This window comes from Parasteatoda tepidariorum, chromosome 4 (assembly GCF_982258835.1).
Source record: "Parasteatoda tepidariorum strain Cologne lab strain chromosome 4, Ptep-v5.0, whole genome shotgun sequence".
Lineage (NCBI taxonomy): Eukaryota > Metazoa > Arthropoda > Arachnida > Araneae > Theridiidae > Parasteatoda > Parasteatoda tepidariorum.
The window spans coordinates 88,569,690-88,589,677 of record NC_141758.1 but is presented as its reverse complement, the minus strand read 5'-3'; the positions used below and the strand labels follow the sequence as shown (position 1 = coordinate 88,589,677).

At 30.8% G+C, this 19,988-nt stretch overlaps 3 protein-coding genes across 4 annotated transcripts in view; 1 reads left to right on the top strand and 2 right to left on the bottom strand.

The window, feature by feature from the left end:
- Nucleotides 1-1,376: 1,376 nt before the first annotated feature.
- On the bottom strand, nt 1,377-5,076 carry MED28 (mediator complex subunit 28). The gene is made up of 4 exons (XM_043039905.3): nt 4,721-5,076; nt 4,581-4,647; nt 4,010-4,122; nt 1,377-2,349 (listed from the first exon to the last, which is right to left on the bottom strand). The coding sequence occupies exons 1-4, from the start codon at nt 4,775-4,777 to the stop codon at nt 1,906-1,908; spliced, it is 681 nt and encodes a 226-aa protein (XP_042895839.1). The 5' UTR covers nt 4,778-5,076; the 3' UTR covers nt 1,377-1,905.
- LOC122268945 (UPF0193 protein EVG1) overlaps nt 5,046-19,988 on the top strand; it is a 39,387-nt gene continuing 24,444 nt past the window's right edge. The window contains exons 1-4 of one of the 2 annotated variants that reach the window (XM_043039910.3): nt 5,046-5,799; nt 6,452-6,583; nt 7,794-7,894; nt 10,861-11,056. In XM_043039910.3, the coding sequence (XP_042895844.1) occupies nt 5,475-5,799; nt 6,452-6,583; nt 7,794-7,894; nt 10,861-10,923 (621 nt within the window). In that variant the 5' untranslated portion in view covers nt 5,046-5,474 and the 3' untranslated portion in view covers nt 10,924-11,056. Of the gene's footprint in view, nt 5,800-6,451; nt 6,584-7,793; nt 7,895-10,860; nt 11,057-19,988 lie in introns of those variants that run through there. The other variant, XM_071182565.2, reaches the window with a different exon arrangement.
- LOC107436658 (uncharacterized) overlaps nt 11,631-19,988 on the bottom strand; it is a 28,857-nt gene continuing 20,499 nt past the window's right edge. Inside the window, exon 4 of the mRNA XM_016048446.5 lies at nt 11,631-12,539. Coding sequence (XP_015903932.3) covers nt 11,830-12,539 — 710 coding nt within the window. The 3' untranslated portion in view covers nt 11,631-11,829. The remainder of the gene's footprint in view (nt 12,540-19,988) is intronic.

Sequence of the window (19,988 nt, the reverse complement as noted above, 5' to 3'; positions counted from 1 at the left end):
ATTGATACCACACACCCTCAGTCCGTTGGCAGGCTCACTGGCATCTGCTAGTGATGCTATACTTAAGTGATCTACTGAAAACTGTGTCTTATAATTGTCCTCTGTGGGACAAACAAAATTTTTTTTTAAAAATTAACTTTATAGCCCTATAAATATTACAATAAAATAAATTTCAGAAAGCTTTGAGTATGGCCTTTTAAAAGTATTCTAATATTGAATCATATATGTGTCTGAAACTGTGAAAAAGGAAAATGTTCTTATTCGAGCATGTTTGTGATTCGTAGGAGATCTATAGTTACATAAAATTGAATTTTTTAAGCATTTTTTTTAAAAAAAAACATGTAACATAGTTTAAAAAATTAAATATGTTTCCATGTAAAAGCTTGTGATTAATGTCACAATTTATCAAAAATGATTTTGTAATTGAGTGTTTATATTACTATTGGTTATCAAGAGTACAAACTCTTAACACAGAATAGCAAAGTTGTGAGGAGAAAAAATTAAACAATTTCTCAACCTTTGCCATATAAAAATGCATAATAATATAACGCTACTAAATAGAGATTCGAAAAAATTTTATAGACATTGGATAGTAGGAAACCTATTGAACAAAATATTACCAAGTTCAATACAAGAGAATATATTTTACTCAATTTTTTTTACAAAGCACAAAAAATCTTTTTATTAATATCACATTAATGAAATATTAAAATTAAACTTGAGTAAATATTGATACAGCAATAAGAAAATCATGCTAAATAAAATAAAATAATTGATTTACTTTGTAATCTTTAATAGGAATAAAATGTTTGTTATAAGGAATTGTTAATCGAAACTATTCAACTCTTTTTTTTTTTTTTTAATTTTAGAATAAAATGAAGCTTGAAAATATAATGCAGTTGGAGGCTTTTGTTGATGAGAACTTTTATTTATACATAATTATTTTTTTTAAATTGCATGATGATTTTGTTCTTTGAAAATAACTTTTACTTCTTTGAGATGTTCAATGGTTACATTGTAAATCCACGTCATTCTCCGACTATTTTCTTGACAGTTATTTTTAATTACTTTTCAATTTTATGACCCTTTTCATGTAGTTTTGAAAACTCTGATATTTTTAATACAATATTATTGCAACACGTAAATTTCAAATTCGAGTAATCATTTTTTGCGCACTTTAATCATGACGATTTCATTGCTAACATAGTTTTCTAATCTTTTTCTTCATCTTTTTCTGTTGATTTTTTTTATCTATTTCAACATGAACAACTGAAAAATGGATGAGGTTTTTAAATTCAGTAATATGATGTTATTGTGACAACAGAATTTCGAATTTGTGCAGTTACTTTTTAATACTAAGTCGTAAATTAACCACATTTTCCAATTCAGTAATCATTTTATTGCAATATCACACAGTAATGATTATGTTGCATTTTCTGTATCCCAAAATGCACTGTAAAAATGTTAATAAGTATCCTGGTTTTGCTACTAGTATTTCATAGCACTACCAAACTTTTCTATTGATTTCAAAAAAATGAAATCTTACTTTGACATACAACAAGCAGGAGAGATTCATTTAAGATTTAGCTGGCACACAACAAAAAATTTTGAGAGAAAATATATATTTGTAAAGAATATTATTTTAAAGCCATTTTTTTATGAGATTACAAATTTAAATAATCCAATAAGAACATAGTAAATTGAACAAATTTGTTTTTTACAAAATCTTTTCATTGATTTTATTAACACTTTTAGAAACCAGGCTGCATTTAAGCACACTTTTGTGAATGAACCTCCTCTTACAAATCATACAATTTTAAATAGGTATTGTAAAAATATTTTTTTTAAAAAAACTATTCTTGAAAACTCAGTCAATTCAAAAGCTTTTTAGTTGATATGGAAATACTATCGTCCACTAGTATCCGGCATTCCAATATTTGACATAGTTCTCTCAAGGTATGCAAGGGGGCCTTGCAGTCCACCAGGCTGTGCTCCAGCCATAGCATGTTGTTGAGGATGCATTTGTTGAGGCTGCATAACCATGCCTGGTTGCATAGGCACAGGTGATGATGTCATTGGTGGTATACCATGATGTTGCATCATGTGGTGCGGATGAGTGGGAGGCGCAGCGCCTGATTGTCCAACTTGAGGTGGTATTTGATTGGATGGACCTGGTTGCATAGGTGGGATGCTTTGAGTTGGCTGCGAAGGAGCAGGGGGTGCCGGTGGGGGAGGACGAGGCATACCAGGAACATCCTGTAGAAGGTTTTGCCATACTTGGATCTTTTCATGATATTTGTCAAGGAGAGCATCTTTTCTAGCAAGTTCGTTTTTAAGCTCTTGAATGCTCTGAAAAAATATAAACCATAAATTAGCCATTCTTTTTTTAAAAAAAAATTAGAATATTTGGGTTTTAATGAAATACAATTGAAACAAAAATAATTGAAATTGATCAATGCTTTTTAAAACTTGAACAAGTTTGACACAAATTATAAATATAATAAACTAAAAGGATAAATAAATGAGAAATACGGTATGATCTCTAAACAACAGTTTATTATGATACTGTGTTAGTGTAACCTGTGTTAAGAGATTATTATTACACTGAGTTTATATCAAATTGATAATTCAAAAAATTCTGATAAGAATAAATTTCAAACAGCACCTATCAAACTACAAAAATGCAGATTACCAACAAGAATACATAACAGTATTTTTAACCCTCTGCCTACGGCTCAGTTTTTATACTTTCCAGTCCTAAAATACGGGGAGATTTTTTTACATTTTCTTTATCTACATAGGTGAGAAATTCACATCTTCATCAGTTGCAACTTCCATAAACGGAATAATTCAGTGTTTTCATCTCAGAAAAAAAATGGGTGAGAATTTCTCACCCTTTCTCAAAAACAGGGCGAGATTTCAAAAATTAAAAAAAAAAACACACACAAAGACTTGAACAAAAAAATCATTTCTTTAATTATAATGCATTTTAACATCTTCTAATTTTTAAAGCATAGAATATTTTTGCTGCATCATCATATGGAAAATGTTCTACATCTACGTTTTCATTAGGTTGCTCAAATGTGTATTTGTTTCGTTTTGATCGTTTCTACCCACATTTGTTTCATTTTCATTTGTCCGTTTCGGAGTAGAAGATATTGGCTTTACAAGGTATTCGTCCATCTTACATTAACGAGCAAAAAATTTGAACGTCTTACGTGAAGAAACCTTACCTACGGTAAACAAGTGGTTGCAGAGAAATGCGTTCTGAAAGAGGTTCCGTGGTTCGGAAGGATGGTGTTCTGTTGTTCGAAAAGGTTCTGAACAATACTGGTAAATAGGGAAGCTAGATAATGGGACAGATGTTGAAAATAATAAAAGATCCAGGAAGAAAAGTGAAACGGATTTTATTCTAAATGGCGCAAATGAGAAATTTTTTTCAAAATGCGAGAAATTCGCGAATTTTGAAATTGGTTTATAGAATGCGCGAATTTCTCGCGGTAATCATTTTTTAATGCGAGAATATAAAAAAATATGCAAGATTCTCGCGTTCTCGCGCTGTAGTGAAAACATTGTAATTTGTATTTAAAATGAATAATTTTTTTAGGATATAATATTAAAATTATAATTTTTTAAACATTAAAGTCATTTATCTGCAAACTATATAAATATAGCACATATATATATTTATAGTTTTTTTAACATGTTATGCAATGTTAAAATAGTGGTAAGTAGGACATTTTCCGAAGAGTTTTGCCTAGGAGCTCAATGGTCATGGGGTTAGTTAAAGAAAGAACAATCCCATAAAGTAAAAATTAATTCACTATGCAAAAAAAAAAAAACAGTTAACCATTATCCTGTTTTACGTTATATAGATTAAATGGTAAAAATCTATTATTATAAATTAAAACTATACTTTTATCTAGAATGTAATCTCCATTAACTCTCATTTAGAATAATGATTATTAAGTAATTAATTGCTAAAATATATGAATGTTTGGAGTTTTACCTCAACCAATAAGTGTTCAGGTTTCTGCTCAGACAGTAAAAGTCTCTTCTGTAAAAAGAAACAATCCATTTGCTTTGATACATCCAAGAAATGCTGAATAGTAAGATCAACAGCTGAAAGAGATGAAACAATAAAAAAATCTTATTTATATGCTTCGATTTTGAAATGAATTGCAAACAAAAGCCATAATTACATATGGGGATTTAAAATATTTATAGATTTATAAAAGAACTATTTTGGAGAGTATGTAATGAAAATTGAAATAAAAAAAGACAATCTGCTTATTCAAATGAACTTGACATATTTCCGATGAAGCTAATGAAAAAAAGCTTTACTACAAATTTCGTAGGAGGAATGTTACAGATTAGGAAGATAAGATAGAGAATAGCTCTTTATTGGAAGATTTCCACATCGATACCTGCGCCAAAACCATTTATTTTTTTTGGGGGGGGGTGATAATTGTCGGAGCGAACAGGAACAGATATCCCACGATATACATATGGAAATATTCCCTAATTAAAGATAACAAAATTATAAATGATATACAACACATATAGTAAATTTTCCTTACAAGTTCTTGTTTCATCAGAATCACGCGAGTTGAAATGATCAGGATTTGTTAAGACTGCGAGGCAATCCTAAAAAATACAATACAGATAAGTACAACGAAAAAAATATAATAAATCATTTATATTTTGTAAGTTTTCATACTTGGAAAGCTTTCTCGAATTCATCTACTATATGAATGCCTGGCGCTAAACCAGCCATAATTTAATCAAACTACAGAATTAAGTAGATAGGAAGATCAAGAAAATTTGTGAAATCGTTAACTTTAAACTAATCGATTACAAATCTTATTTATCAATATTCAAAATATTTTTTCGGAGAGTAATTGAATAGTTTGGAAACTTTCTAAGGAATTTATAATTTACTTGTAGCTTACATTGAATTTTATTGCCATAAAATATAAAAAAAGGCGGCGAGTTTCATATGAAATTTATTTTAATCAAGACATTCGTAGATTTTATTAGCATTTAGTTTTCTTTAAAAGTCATCGAAAGATTCTTCTTTAAAGTCCCTCACAAAATGTTTTTTAAACAAAAAAAAAATTTATAGTCTACAGTTAAAATTTAGCTACATCCGCTTGTTTAACAACCGTGATGTAAACAATTTTTTAACCCAATTTGTAAAAACAAAAAATGAGCAATTGAATTCCAAATTTGTGAATTCAAAACCGTAAAATAACATTTCAATACAAACATGCACTTTAAATATTTGTGTCGTAACCTCAAAAGTAGTAACAGCGAGATAGTTTCAATTATTTGCTTGTTATTATAGAAAACGCGAGCTCATGTTCTCTCAAATAATGAACTAGCTTTGTTTTAAATTTTATATTACTATATTTAGTTTTTAATTTAGTACATAATTTCTCTATGAAAAGTATTTAAAATATTATTACATAAATATGGAAAAACCAAGATGTGTTAAAAGAAATTTTACTTATCCTACATCCAAAAAAGTTGGATCAAATACCAGTAACATTCTTATATCACTGATGAAAGAAGTGAATTTAAACCAAAGACTGCAAAATGAAGTTCTTAGTTGTGTTAATGCGAGCAAACCAATTCCATTTGTCCCGAAAGATCTGATTAAATCAAAAAACATCGTGAAAACTGAAGTTAAATCGTCTCCCCTAAAGTTGCCACCAAAACCTATACAGAGATGTCGAAAACAAATAGTAGAATCTGGAAGTTATAATGTTGAAAAATACCGACCAAATCCATCTAAAAGTAAGTCTGGGTGTTCAAATTTCATCAGTTTATTTTAACTTCTTACACTATTTCTTTTTTTTTACTGTTGTGTATGTTTAAAAAACTTGTACAAACATATAGTGTGCTGAATTTTCTTGATAAAAACTCGTAGCTTAACCACCATAAATATTTTTTTTCGAATTTCTTATGTGTATAATAACTGGGCAATGTCTCTGGTGGCTTGATGATTGCAATTAGCACAAACAATATGGACTAATAATCTAAATACTAATAAAATCAGTATTAAATCACATTAAATATTTTTATATTATCTTAATCTTGTGAAGTTATATTTGTTTACATCTGAATTTTTTATATATATACCATTGTTATGAAGAATATTGTATTTTTTCTATAACATTACCAGGTTAATTAATTACTTTTATACGTTTATAATCTCTATTTAATTCATCTATTTTGTGAAATCTGTGTAAGTTGGCCATTTGTGATGGTAAACAGTTACCCCTTGACAGTGGTCAATTTATAGAGGAGGTAGCTTATAAATGTATTAAGCATTACCACATTTTGTATTGTACTTGAATAGAATAGTTTTTAAGATTGTTTTTAAAGAGTTACTTTATTTTAAATTGTAATAACTATAAAATTGCTTAAGTTACTAGATCTATTTTAGCGCGACCACCTCAAGAAAAAGAAAGATTTCAAAATATTATGGCATTCGGTGAAGACATTGACAAAGAAATGAAGCCAGCATTGAAAGATAACATTGATGATACCAGAGATTCTACTGATTTATTTGATGAAAGTAAGATTTTTGCTGCAAATATTTGTATTTATACAGATGTTGAAAATATTACTGGATATTGAAATTTTTTTGTAATGCTTAGAACTTAATCTAAGATTGGAATAATAGCAAAATACTAGCTCAAAATGCAGTATTTTTAAGAGAAAGGTTAATAAAATGTTACATTAAAAAGGGTAAGATGCTCTGTGGGCTTGTAGCACATAGGAAAAAACTCAGTTTTTGTACCCCCTTTGCAATAGGGTGTATGATTTAAAAGAAAAACATTGTTTTACAGTTTATTTTATCATCATTATCTCTTACTATTTAATTTTGCTCTTCTGGGTGAAAATTTGAAGCTTATTGATTAACAGAAACTTCAAGCTTTTAATTTTATTATAAAATGTCTTATATTTATAATTTAAAACATTTTATTTTCTCTATGGAAATGTATTTGTAATATATTTGTATACTTAACAAAAGTATATCAGTTTTTTATTGTTTTGAAAAAGCTAATATTTAAGAAACATTTTGGAAAGTATTCAATTTATTTAAAATCTTTGTCAAGTAAAAACTTTCCTTAATTTGACATTTTTCATGTAATATAAACATGAAAAATGTAGAATGAACTAGATTTTGTCAAATTTGTTATTATATTTTGTGAAGAAAGAATATTTCATTATTATTTGTTAGTGAACAACTTACATAAAAAAAGATAAAATAATGCATTGAAAAATTATTGGTTTTTATTTTATTTTGTGCATTTTTTAAATACAAGCCTTGTTTTGAATAAGAAAGGGAGGAAAGAAACAGTCTAATTGTTATATTTATACTGTCATAACTTCTTTTTTTTTTTTTTTCTTTTGAACCTACTTAAAATGTCTTAAAATTGACTTTTACGTCCTCTTTTTTTAAAAATAAAATGTTTTTGTAATATTAAACAAATATTATTTAGATATTAGTCCAGTCCAATTTTGGTTGCTTATATGTTTTCACAAAAAGTTTAGAAGAAACCAAATTTTTATGCAATGTAATACATGTAGGAACTTTTCTTAAAAATATGTGATGATGCCGAACTGTTAGTGCTTTTATATATAATACTTAATCACAATAATATTCCATAAACAGCATTCTTTTATTGTAAAACAAATAAATTAGAGAAATTTAGTACAATTTTTCTTTTCTAAATAGTGTTTAATGGGTTTAAAATTTATTGAGTGAATCACTGTTTTAGTACTCTTGGAAATAAAGGAAAGAAAAGAATTTATTGAAGACATGCGAGAACTGGGATTGGCTAAAAAATACTTACCTGAAATTCAGTGTCAAATATCAGTGGTAAGTAAAGAAATAAGTTATAGTCAATTATTTATTTTGGTATTTAAACACTTAATTTGTGTTTTAAATATTGTGCATAATTTCTTAAATAATTCTTTTATTTCATGGCATTCCAATGTTTTTTTAGTGTACTGTGTATAGTTATAGTGTTTCAGTTCAATTTTTTATATTTATTTGAATACAGAAGAATAAAATGAACGAACAAGCACATTCAATATGCTAAAATAAACTTATATTAAAGCACATGTTAGTGTGATAACTTAAATCTTATTAAAATCAAACCTGAAATTAAGTTTTATTCAAAATGTTTTATATTATGCAATGAGACAGACAAATAAGGAAAATGTACCAGGCTGAAGTAAATTTTTTTTTTTCGAAATTAAATGTTTATCTTAAATTTTAATAATATCAAAGGTACATTTAAAGTTATAATAACATGGGTTTACAAAATTAGTTTTTATTGACATTACCCACAAAAAAAAAATGTAAAGAAAATTCATAAGTAAGAAAATAATTAGCAAAAGTGTAACATTAGTAACTATTACTTTACTGAAACTTTTCTACTCTCTTCTAACTCTTCTACTGCTACGTCTATTAATTAATACATTTTATAAATCTTCAGACTTTAAGAAAAGATTATTTTCTGAGAGTACATGAAAACAAATTTCTATCTGAGCAAATATAATAAAGAGTCTTTTTTTCTTGAGATTCAGATTTTGGTGATAGATTTTTTCATGAAGTTTGGAATTTTAAAACAGGTTTTCTTTTTTTTTTTTTTTAAAAAAAGTTAGGATTTTTGGGAAATATTTTTTTCTTCCGAAATTTTAATTTTGTGAAGGGACTTTTTTGTAATTTTGATTTTGTGAAGGACTCATTTTAAGATTTCAGGATTTTATGAAGAGTCTCTAACCAAACATAATTTATTTCTAAATATACATCTGGTAAAATTCTTAATATTAACAGCTTTTATATTGTAAGAGAACTTATCCACGTTCTTCTTGAACTTCTAAAATGTTCACAAGGACACATTACCCAACTATCGCCGAGCACCTAACCATAGTTTTAGGGCTTTATCTTTTGATGGGTATGGTAAGAATTGAGCCTTATCAGATGAGGTGGATAGTGCCTGAGCTGGCACCTTTCTCTTCAAACTTCCTCACCACAACCAACGAGAGGATTTTCAGCCGTGGCAGATTTAACCTGCGCCTTTCAGCAGAAATATGTCGGTTATTTTTTCAGGTACCAGAATGGAACTCACTACCCCCCAATGTCCTAACCAACTGCACCACTGTACAATCAATATTTATATAGTTTTTCATTTTTATAGTTTTTTTAGATATTAACTTTATTTTTTACTATAGATTGAGATAGTTTTTCTGCTTTCAAAATTAAGCCTCCAATTTGCTTGTCTTATCGCCTTTATTAAATTACGTTGTCTAAACATTTTGAACAAACATTATTAATTGTAAGATATTAAATAGAATAATTTAATGATTACTTTTAAATGCTTTAAGAGGTATTATTGAATAGTGAGAAAAGTTAATATTTGTGGTGAAAATAAATTGATATAATTATTATTCTAACATAAAGAAAAGGATTTGTATTACTTAATTTACATACTTTTTTTCACATCTTTTTATCTCAATGTGCTCTAATTTTTATTTGAAATATAGTAGAACCTCAATTATCCAAAGTAATTGTGACTGATATTTTTATTGATAAATCCTGAAAATGGAAATTTTATTATTACAGTAGGGAATCGATTATCCGGAACGATCAGGACCATCGCTATTCAGGATAACTGATTTTTTCGGCTTTCTGAATTGCTGCAAAAAGCCGTTTTTTTTTATTGTTAAACCCAACTAAAAAAAATAAATTTGGAAATAATCTTAAAAAAAAGAAGTAATACACTAATGATTATTTCCAAAATGATGGTAAGGTAAACATCTTTCAAAAAAGAAAAAAAAATCCTAAAATCTTATGAGGAAAAAAAAAATATTTTTTTGAAAATGGCGGGAAAATTAATTGAATTTCGTTCCGGTTTTTTGGTTTTCCGGTCTTCTGATTTCCGGATAACGGGTTCTGTACTGTACTATAAAGAATTTAGTTTAAAATAATTTAAGTTTTTTCTGTCGAAAAGTTTAAAAGTAGTTGTGTCTCATTCTGAATTGTTAGCTGATTTAATGTATTTATCTTCCTTAACAAACCTTTGTCAGGATTTTTCACTGTGAAATTAAACTCCCCCCCCCCACAAATAATAAGCTTCTTTTAATTGAAAATGCGATGATCGTGCAACTAAACAATTGTCATAACATTATTGTGACATATCTCTTCAGCCATTATCAATCAAATATTTTTTTAGATCTCATGATAGTCTGTTGAGATTGATGCTACGCTCTTTAAGATATTTGTCTTAGTAAATTTTTTTTCAGTAAAAAATTTGATTAGGTTCTCATGGTTTCATCTTTCAGTCCAATCAAGTCGTCATTTGACCTTTGAAATTTCTAGACAACTTCACATTTTAATGCAACATGAACTTTGGATACGAGACCTAGGCGTCACATTTTTAATTCTACCAAATAATTGCATACATATTCTATGAAAGTAACTATAGATACACACAACCGGAGCAGCCCACATCTTCACAGACTACCCAACCGGGCTATGTAAGATATCTAGTGGTTTCCATACCTATAATTTTAATTATAATTTATGATGTTGAAAATAAAAAGTAACAAGTATGGATGAAGCATTTTAATTTGAATATTTCATTTATAGCTTTATTATGACAACATGTTAACTAAATGAACAGAAAGAAAAAAAAATCAATTGCTGTTAACTTAGGTGTTCAATTAAAAGGGATTTGGATAATGAATGTCCCAGTTCTACTGTATTTTAAATGCCATAAGTAGAAACAAATTATTATTATACCTTATTAATTATTTTTAATTTTTCATTCGTTTCAGAGACTAAAAGAATTAGAGAAACTGGATGAGTTAAGAGCTCAAAAAATAGCTTCTGAGTTATAATCTTTAAAAAAGTTGTAATCTCTAAATATGTATTATTTCAACAAGCACAAAATTTTATATATCATGTAATGCTACTTTGTATTATAATTTATTTTTAAATTGAATTTTTATTTATTAAAATATATTCACAATTTACACACTTTCTTATTCAACAAACATTTCAAATTTTTATGGTTGAATGTTATTTAACCTTATACTTTTTTTATAATACAATCCATGCTTTTTATTAAAGCAAACAACACTCTTAAATTTATTTTCTTCTGAACTACAGGGGTAATTATATTAAGCATTCACTGTATTACCATTAAGTAATTTTAGTAAACATATCAGAAAACTTTGTGCTAGTGCTAAACTAGTTTGTGCTAGTTTATACTATTGCTAACATTTTCTACTAAATTTGATGAATGTATACATCATAAATTTCATATTGTTATTTTTCATGATAATTTTTTTTTATGATAAAAATTTCAAACAAATTTGATCTTTACCAGTACAAACATAAAAATTTTACTCAAAAAAAAAGCCTAAGAATTTAGGAACATAAAATTTCTTAAAAATGCCGTATTTAAAAATAATGAATTTTAAAATGGAAACATTCAAAACTTACATTTATACATTTCTTATTTTATTAACTATGCATTATATTTTAAGAATATTAAAGAAACAAAACTAACATAATTTCATGTTATAAATAAAATTAACTATAATTTGTTAAAAAAAACAAATTTATTTAACAAATTTAAAATCTCTGCAATAATTGTAACATCAATAACATAGCAGTTTCAATTAAACCTTAATTTCTTGAACAAACTGTTAAACTACACAAAGGTACTTTAAAATAAATCTGCATCGCCCTTAAATTTTAGGATGAAATTTTTAATTTAAAAACACTTTCTTCACTTGTTATCATTGCTGTAGCATTCCTTTATCCCGTATTTCTTTCAACTTGGTCTCAACTTCTTTTTTCCTGGATAATTTAAATGTAGCATCACAAAAATCAAAGTACATTCCAAAGGAATCAGCATTTTTCACTTTCATGTCATGATACACAACAGAATCTGTGTATTTTGGCTTACAACAAATATAAAACAGCAAAAAGAATGCTCCCACCGCAAAACAGCCACCCATGGTGCATGCAAGAATTAAATCATGCTTCTGCAAGTCCCTGTGTTCCTTAAATACTATCCAAAGGGCAGTGAATGCTACATTTTCTATTAAAAGTACAAGCAAAAATATCAGTGGTCTTTTATGCTTTTTTAAATCGAACATTATAGGCCAATATGTAAGCGAAGGTAGACCAAAGACTGAGAAGACAAGAAAGAACATGGCGATTTTTCTCTTTTTTGTGAACACCATGGATGGGGATTCTTTGTAATGCGTCCTTGTGGCGATGGAACTTATCCATGTTGATATGAACAATCCATGAAGGATGCATACGATGACCATCCATCCATGGATGACTGTTGTAGCAAGGGAAATGGCGATGGCACGAGAGATCATGATTGTCATCCAGCCAGTATATGAGAGTGTTCCAGTTAGTATGCCATCGTCTCTTCGCCTGACAGCTGCCATCATTGACATAAGTGTCAAACCTGATGCTATGATTTCCCCAGTCACTATAATACAGAATATCGGTTATGCGTAAATGGATATATTTTTATTCGATACATTTCATTGCATACAAAAATTAATACACTAGGCTTAAACAGATATACAAAGGATTAGTTACACTAGATGCCACTAAAATGACTGACGTCTTGAAAAATTAAATAAAGAAAGGAAAGAAGAAATAAAAGAAAGAGATTCTGCAAAGGAAACTAGATTTTCCACCAATTTTCAATTTTACTTACAAAGTTTGTCAACAGATGGCACTACTGAGTAAGAAAAGTTATAAAACAATGATTTCAAAATAACATTGTTTTCAACAACAACGTGATGCAGTCTAGGGACAAAATTAACAGAGGCCTGTGTAAATGTTTCAGTTGCATTAGTCTAACATGCAGCTGAAGGCATTGTTTTATCGTTTTTCTATCGACAGGACCATCTGTTAGCCTACTTAGTAACTAGTTTTGAGAATTAGTTGGAATAAAACGGCAGTTTTCAAAGCAGAATGCAGCAAACTGTTGCTTTTAATTTTTCTTTATTTGATACTTCAAATCACTGATCATTTTTGGAACACATGATAATTTAAAGACTTATATTTTTTAATGAAACAATTTAACTACATGTAGAAAAAAAATTTAATTTAGTAAGAACATGTTGTAACACAAACGCATGATAGCATAAAAAAAATTTACAATGACATTCTTATTAAAGGTGAAGGCCAAACTTTAGTGCTAAAAAAATTAATGAACTGAAAAACTAATTAGAAATATTCACATCTTATCTTTTTATTGTAATGTATTTATTAAAATACATATTTAATGCTCTTATAAGAAATCTTATCTGAAATTCTTTATTAAATTATGATCAAATCATCCATCATCCTAAAAAAAACAGGTACACATATCTGTATTACTTTTACCAAAAACATTCGTAAAATTTTAAAGTTAATTTTCATTAAAAACAGGGTTGCAAAAAAGCTGGCCGTTTTTGTAAAAGGCAATACCGGTTTTTATAAAAAAGACCAGCATTTATTTTAAAAAAAGCCAGTCTTTATTGACTTTTTAATATTTTATAATTCAAAATTACCATACACACATTGAAATTAATTTTTAATGAGTAATCAGTAAAATAATATAAGTAAAATATATTAAGATATTAATTTTTTATGGGCATTTATTCCATAAATAAATAAAACGCTATAATTTTTATGGCATAATTGCTGTATCCATATCTGCTTCAAAAACCAGACATTTTTGTCTGAAATCTTTACCTTTTCCAATCATGTTCTAATTCTACCTTATTTCTCTTTAAAGTGATTCAGAATAATTATTTTTTAAAATTGTTCTAAATCTTCTATAAATTAGGTATTTTGTATTAAACTTAGGATTTGTTTGAAAAAATTTCATTTTGGTTAAAAAGTTAGACTATTAGCAATTAATGGGTAATTTTGTACTAGTCACATACTTATGCTGAGATAAGTAAGTTGATTTCTAATTGTAATTCTAAGCAGTTTAAAATAATTATTCTTAACGCTTCCAAGGTTTAAGCTGTTGCTCCGAACTGTTTCAAAAGAGTTCCAAATTGTTCGTAACATACAATCACATTAATGTACTAATTAATTGACAACTTTATATCTTTTTTTTATACTATAACAGTTTTTGAAATATATTAGCTCTAATAAAAGACGGCTTTTTAATTTAAGTCTGTCTTTTTTAGATGGTTTAACACCCCCCCCCCAAAAGCGACCTTTTTTTTTTTTTGCTTGGCATAACTCTAGCAATCTTGATACACTGGCTGTCATAAATTAAGGAAAAGTTACAAAAATAGTGATAGCTCTCCCACAAATAACCAATCCCAATGAAATTTGAATATGTTGTCAAATAAGAATTGCTAATTAAAACTGCAATATGTAAATTAATGGCACTGTATTGGAATAACGTCATCTGCGCACAAAATTGTTTGTTTGATAGCAAGCCTGTGAATTTTGCAGTGTGTCTGAGATCAGAAATTTGAGATAGGCCAATTTGTATCAATGATCTCCAGGCATCATTTATCCAAAGAACTGTGGCAGAGATTTATTCGAAGACTACAGGCAGGACAAAGTCAGATAGCAGTGGCCAGTTAGCCATATGTGGGTCCTTCTGTGGTTCGTAGACTTTGGCAACAATTTCTAACCATAGGTTCGGCATCCAGAAGGTTTAACCAAGGACGGACAATTGCTACGACGAGTGCCGATGACTGATATTTATCATTATGTGCATGAAGGAAGAGAACCGCAACACAGAGGCAGATCAGATCCTCTCTTAGAACCAGAAAATTGGTGTCGACGTCTACTATGCCTAGATGGCTTCACGAACTTGGTTTGCTCGCTAAGCGACAAGCCATTTGCGTGCCACTCTTGTCACTCCGTAGAAAGGAATGTTGTGCACTGAACGGGAGAGCAAAGGAGAACTGTTCTCTTCACATATGAGTCCAGGTTTAACCTCCATAGCGATAGTAGGCGTTGTTTAATTTGGAGATAACCTAGAATCTGCTATCAACCATCAAACATCCGTGAAAGAGATGCATACCAAGGAGGCAGTGTCTGTGTGTGAGGTGGTATCTCTTTTTGGGTGGTCGTGCAGACCTGCATGTCTTTCCACGTGGAACCGTGAATGCTCACTTGTCTAGAGATGGCATCTTTGATGTTTATGTCGCCCTAATGTTGATGCAATAGTGATGATTTTGTGCCCCAGAACGATTACGTAACGCCGCACATGGCATCGTGGATCTTTAGGAGCAAAACAATTTAGCGCATGAAGTGGCCAGGTTGACCACCAGACTTGAAACCTATCGAGTATTTTTGGGATGCTTCATGAAGACGTGTAGCTTCTTGCAACCTTCTTCCTCAGACCCTTTGCAACTGCTTTGCAAGAATAATGGTTCGCACTTCCAATGGAACTGGTTGACCGCATTATTGAAAGCATCACACATCGTTGTATGCGCTATATTGCTGCTAGAAGTGATCATATTCTATACTGAAAGTACTTTTTTCTATTCTAAACTTATTTATTCATTTCATACGTAATTTCTGTAACACCATAATTGTCTGGTTAATACTTATGTTATTTTATACATTATTAGGCGCACTATAATGTGTGCCAGTTTCATTAAATTCTATGCGCAACTTTTTGAGGTATGGTCCTTTTTGCGATATTTCCTTAATTTATGATAATCAGTTGTATATAAATTCATGCATTCTATTACATGTGTTCACTAATATGGATTCAAGAAACTCTAGTAATTTATTCTGATACTTGATACAGGAATTCACTTATATGAATTCTATCCTTTTTTTTACAATGCTTGAAAAAAATTTTTTTTTAAAGAAATTAGTTTATATTAAATTAAATTTGTAAATATTGATTTGTAACAGAACTATACTACTTTAAAACTGAATTACCACCACGCCATCTTGTGGCGAAACTTTTGAGTTGAACTGCGGCAACCGATTGGAGAACATCTCCAAATTAAACTCTCCGTTTAGTGTTATGTGAGTTTCGTTTTGTTAATATGTTTTTTTTTGTAATTTGTAACTGTTTTCTGTGCTCTGCTAGTAACTATATAAATAAATAATTTCAGAGCTAGCCCGGTATTTTGTTTTCTTATTGTTTATTGGAAAATGGTTACAAAGTTTGGCGCCCAACGTGGGGCCTCGAACAGAATTTTTGTTTAAAATATCCGCTTTATTCTGAAGAGGTCAGCAAACGACTGGCATATTCTATGGGATGTTCTTCATTCTTCTCCCCTTGAAGCAACACTGCTCCAATAGCTACATTGCTAGCATCTGTCCGAATAACGAAAGGCTTTGTACCATCAGCTTGCTTAAGAATAGGAGGGCTTGTTAATTTCATTTTTAGATCTTGGAAGGCATTTTCTTGTTCGGCTTCCCACTTCCACAATGCTTTCTTCTTTGTTAGATCAGTCAGGGGTTTAGCTATTTGAGAGAAATTTGGAATATAACGCCGATACCAGGAGCATGTCTGTACAAATGACTGCACCTGTTTGACAGTCTTCGGTGATGGCATGTCTGCTATGGCAGCAGTCTTCTGAGGATCGACAGATATACCCTCGTTGGTTATGTAATGGCCTAAATATTTAACTTTTTCACAACAGAAGTGGCACTTTTCTCTATTAGCATTCAGCTTAAACAACGTCAACCGTTTGAAAACTTGCTCTAAGTCTGATATATGTTTCTCAAATGTAGGAGACAGCACGATGATGTCATCCAGAAACGATAGAGCAAAGACGTCATCCAATCCGGAACGGAACCTATCCATTAGTCTTGAAAAGGTAGCCGGAGCATTTCTTAAGCCAAAGGGCATTCGGTTGAATTTATATATGCCAAAAGGGCATACAAAGGCAGTCTTATATTGGTCTTCTTTAGCCACTTCTACCTGATAATAGCCTGACCTGAGGTCAATAGTTGACATATATGGGGTAGGTTTCGCTTCATTCAACAAATCGTCTATGCGTGGCATAGGATACGTGTCGGGAACAGTCTGAGCATTCAGTTTGCGATAATCGATGCAAAGTCGCATTTTCCCAGTAGACTTGGGAATCAAAACAACAGGAGAGGCATATGGGCTTTCACATTCTTCTATAATGCCTTGTTCTAAGAGGGAATCGAGCTCCTGTTTTAACAGCTCTTTCTTACTTGGGCTCATTCTATAAGGAGGTACGGAAATTGGAGGACTGTTTCCTGTGTTAATATGATGTTCGATGAATGGGGTAGTTTCTCCCCCTACTTCAAAGACACTCTGGTATTTCTTAAGTAATACATCAGTTTCCAACCGTTGCGAGGGAGTTAATTGTTGCCCCTCATTTTCGCGAAGTTGGCAATTGTTTACTACAATCGAAGTTTCTGACAGTTCTTTATGTTGATGGGGCTTCACAAAACTATATTTTCTTCGAGGATCATCTGAAAAACTCCACTTGTTTTCAAAAAGGTTGAGCACAATTTTAGCCTTTTGAAGAAAGTCTATACCTAGAAGAGTGGAGTTGTTTTTAGCACCAGGCAGAATTATTAATGAATTTCTGAACTCTCTACCTTCTAAACGGATACTTTATTCAGTGCGAAGTACCTCTTTTTCCGATTCCAAACCATCGGCAAAAGACACCTGCAGTGTCGTTTTTTCAAATACTGCATTCTGTTGCTGCAGAACTTGGTAGAGTGATTTGTGACTTCAATGTTACAATTGTAGGGGTTATTATTATTTTTTTTTAAAAAAAGGTATTTTATTATTTGATTGGGTAAATTTATAAAAAAAAACAAATTTTGTGAAAGAGATTACCTGCAAGGACTAAAAACTGAATAATAAAAAAACAATACCTGAACGATTAAAATATATATTGCATCGTTTTCCCTTCCCCCTGACTCCACAAATAACAATGACTTACTTAGCCAAGGCCCGTAAAGACGATTTAAAAACTTTATCCATTGAATTGGGCTTGGAGGTAAGTGATACCATGCGCATTATTGATTTAAAGGAACTTATCCTAAAATCTGACACTTACGATGAAGAATTCACTAAAACCCTTCTTGATACTATAATAGAAACTAGACATCAAACAGAAAGTGATAACAAAGAATTAGAGGAGCGTAAAAGACAAGAGAGTGAACAGTTGTTAGAGATCGAACGCTTGAAGTTAAACTTGGCGGCTGCTAGCTCAAACCCTACTTTTGGCACATTTGCTTCAAAAGCAACTGCTGAAATAAATATACAACATCTAATTTCCAAGTTTAAAGAAACTTCTGATATTGCAGGCTACCTGCAAATTTTCGAAAGACAATGTCAAAAATTGAAGGTAAATGAAACAGACTACCTAACTCACCTTCTACCTCTCCTGCCTTTAGAAATTTCACAAATTATTTTACGTGAACCAAAAGACAAGTTGGAAGACTATCCGTACGTAAAGAAAATCCTGCTCCAGAGATTTAAATTGAACGCTGAATCTTTTCGAATTAAGCTCACCACTCACCAGAGACTGCCTGGGACTTTATGGAAAGATTTTGGATATCAATTAAATAATTATTTGGAAGAATGGCTACATAGCCTAGATGTTACTGACTTTGAATCCCTCAAAGATCTGATGCTTACGGACCAACTTAAAAGAAGAGTGAGTAATGATGTTAGAGAACATTTCGTTGATTCTTGGGGTGCGATAAAAAGTTCGAGCGACTTGATGCAGACACTAGATGATTACGAAGCTGTACGTTTTCAGAACAAGAATCATAAAGTTCAAGCCTCTGCAAGGCGGAATTATTCTCCCAAGCAAAATTATACACCCAGAAGTTGAACAGACTATCACCCCAGTGATATTCATAGAAACAATAAGACTTTTTCATGTCATGGGGAGCAGCGAAGACAAGAAAACCGTTCTTTGGTATGTTATGGATGTGGTAAATCAGGTTTTACCAAGGCTAAATGTCCAGATTGTACTCCTTCGAGGCATGTAAATTCTTCTAATTTTGGAACTGTGCAAATCCGATCATGTGCTAACCGAACGGCTGTATTGCCTATTAGTATTGGAGGTGTGTCCGGTACTGCCTTCGCTGATAGTGGGGCAAGTCATTCCATTGCAAGTGAATCACTCTACCAAGTTCTGCAGCAACAGAATGCAGTATTTGAAAAAACGACACTGCAGGTGTCTTTTGCCGATGGTTTGGAATCGGAAAAAGAGGTACTTCGCACTGAACAAAGTATCCGTTTAGAAGGTAGAGAGTTCAGAAATTCATTAATAATTCTGCCTGGTGCTAAAAACAACTCCACTCTTCTAGGTATAGACTTTCTTCAAAAGGCTAAAATTGTGCTCAACCTTTTTGAAAACAAGTGGAGTTTTTCAGATGATCCTCGAAGAAAATATAGTTTTGTGAAGCCCCATCAACATAAAGAACTGTCAGAAACTTCGATTGTAGTAAACAATTGCCAACTTCGCGAAAATGAGGGGCAACAATTAACTCCCTCGCAACGGTTGGAAACTGATGTATTACTTAAGAAATACCAGAGTGTCTTTGAAGTAGGGGGAGAAACTACCCCATTCATCGAACATCATATTAACACAGGAAACAGTCCTCCAATTTCCGTACCTCCTTATAGAATGAGCCCAAGTAAGAAAGAGCTGTTAAAACAGGAGCTCGATTCCCTCTTAGAACAAGGCATTATAGAAGAATGTGAAAGCCCATATGCCTCTCCTGTTGTTTTGATTCCCAAGTCTACTGGGAAAATGCGACTTTGCATCGATTATCGCAAACTGAATGCTCAGACTGTTCCCGACACGTATCCTATGCCACGCATAGACGATTTGTTGAATGAAGCGAAACCTACCCCATATATGTCAACTATTGACCTCAGGTCAGGCTATTATCAGGTAGAAGTGGCTAAAGAAGACCAATATAAGACTGCCTTTGTATGCCCTTT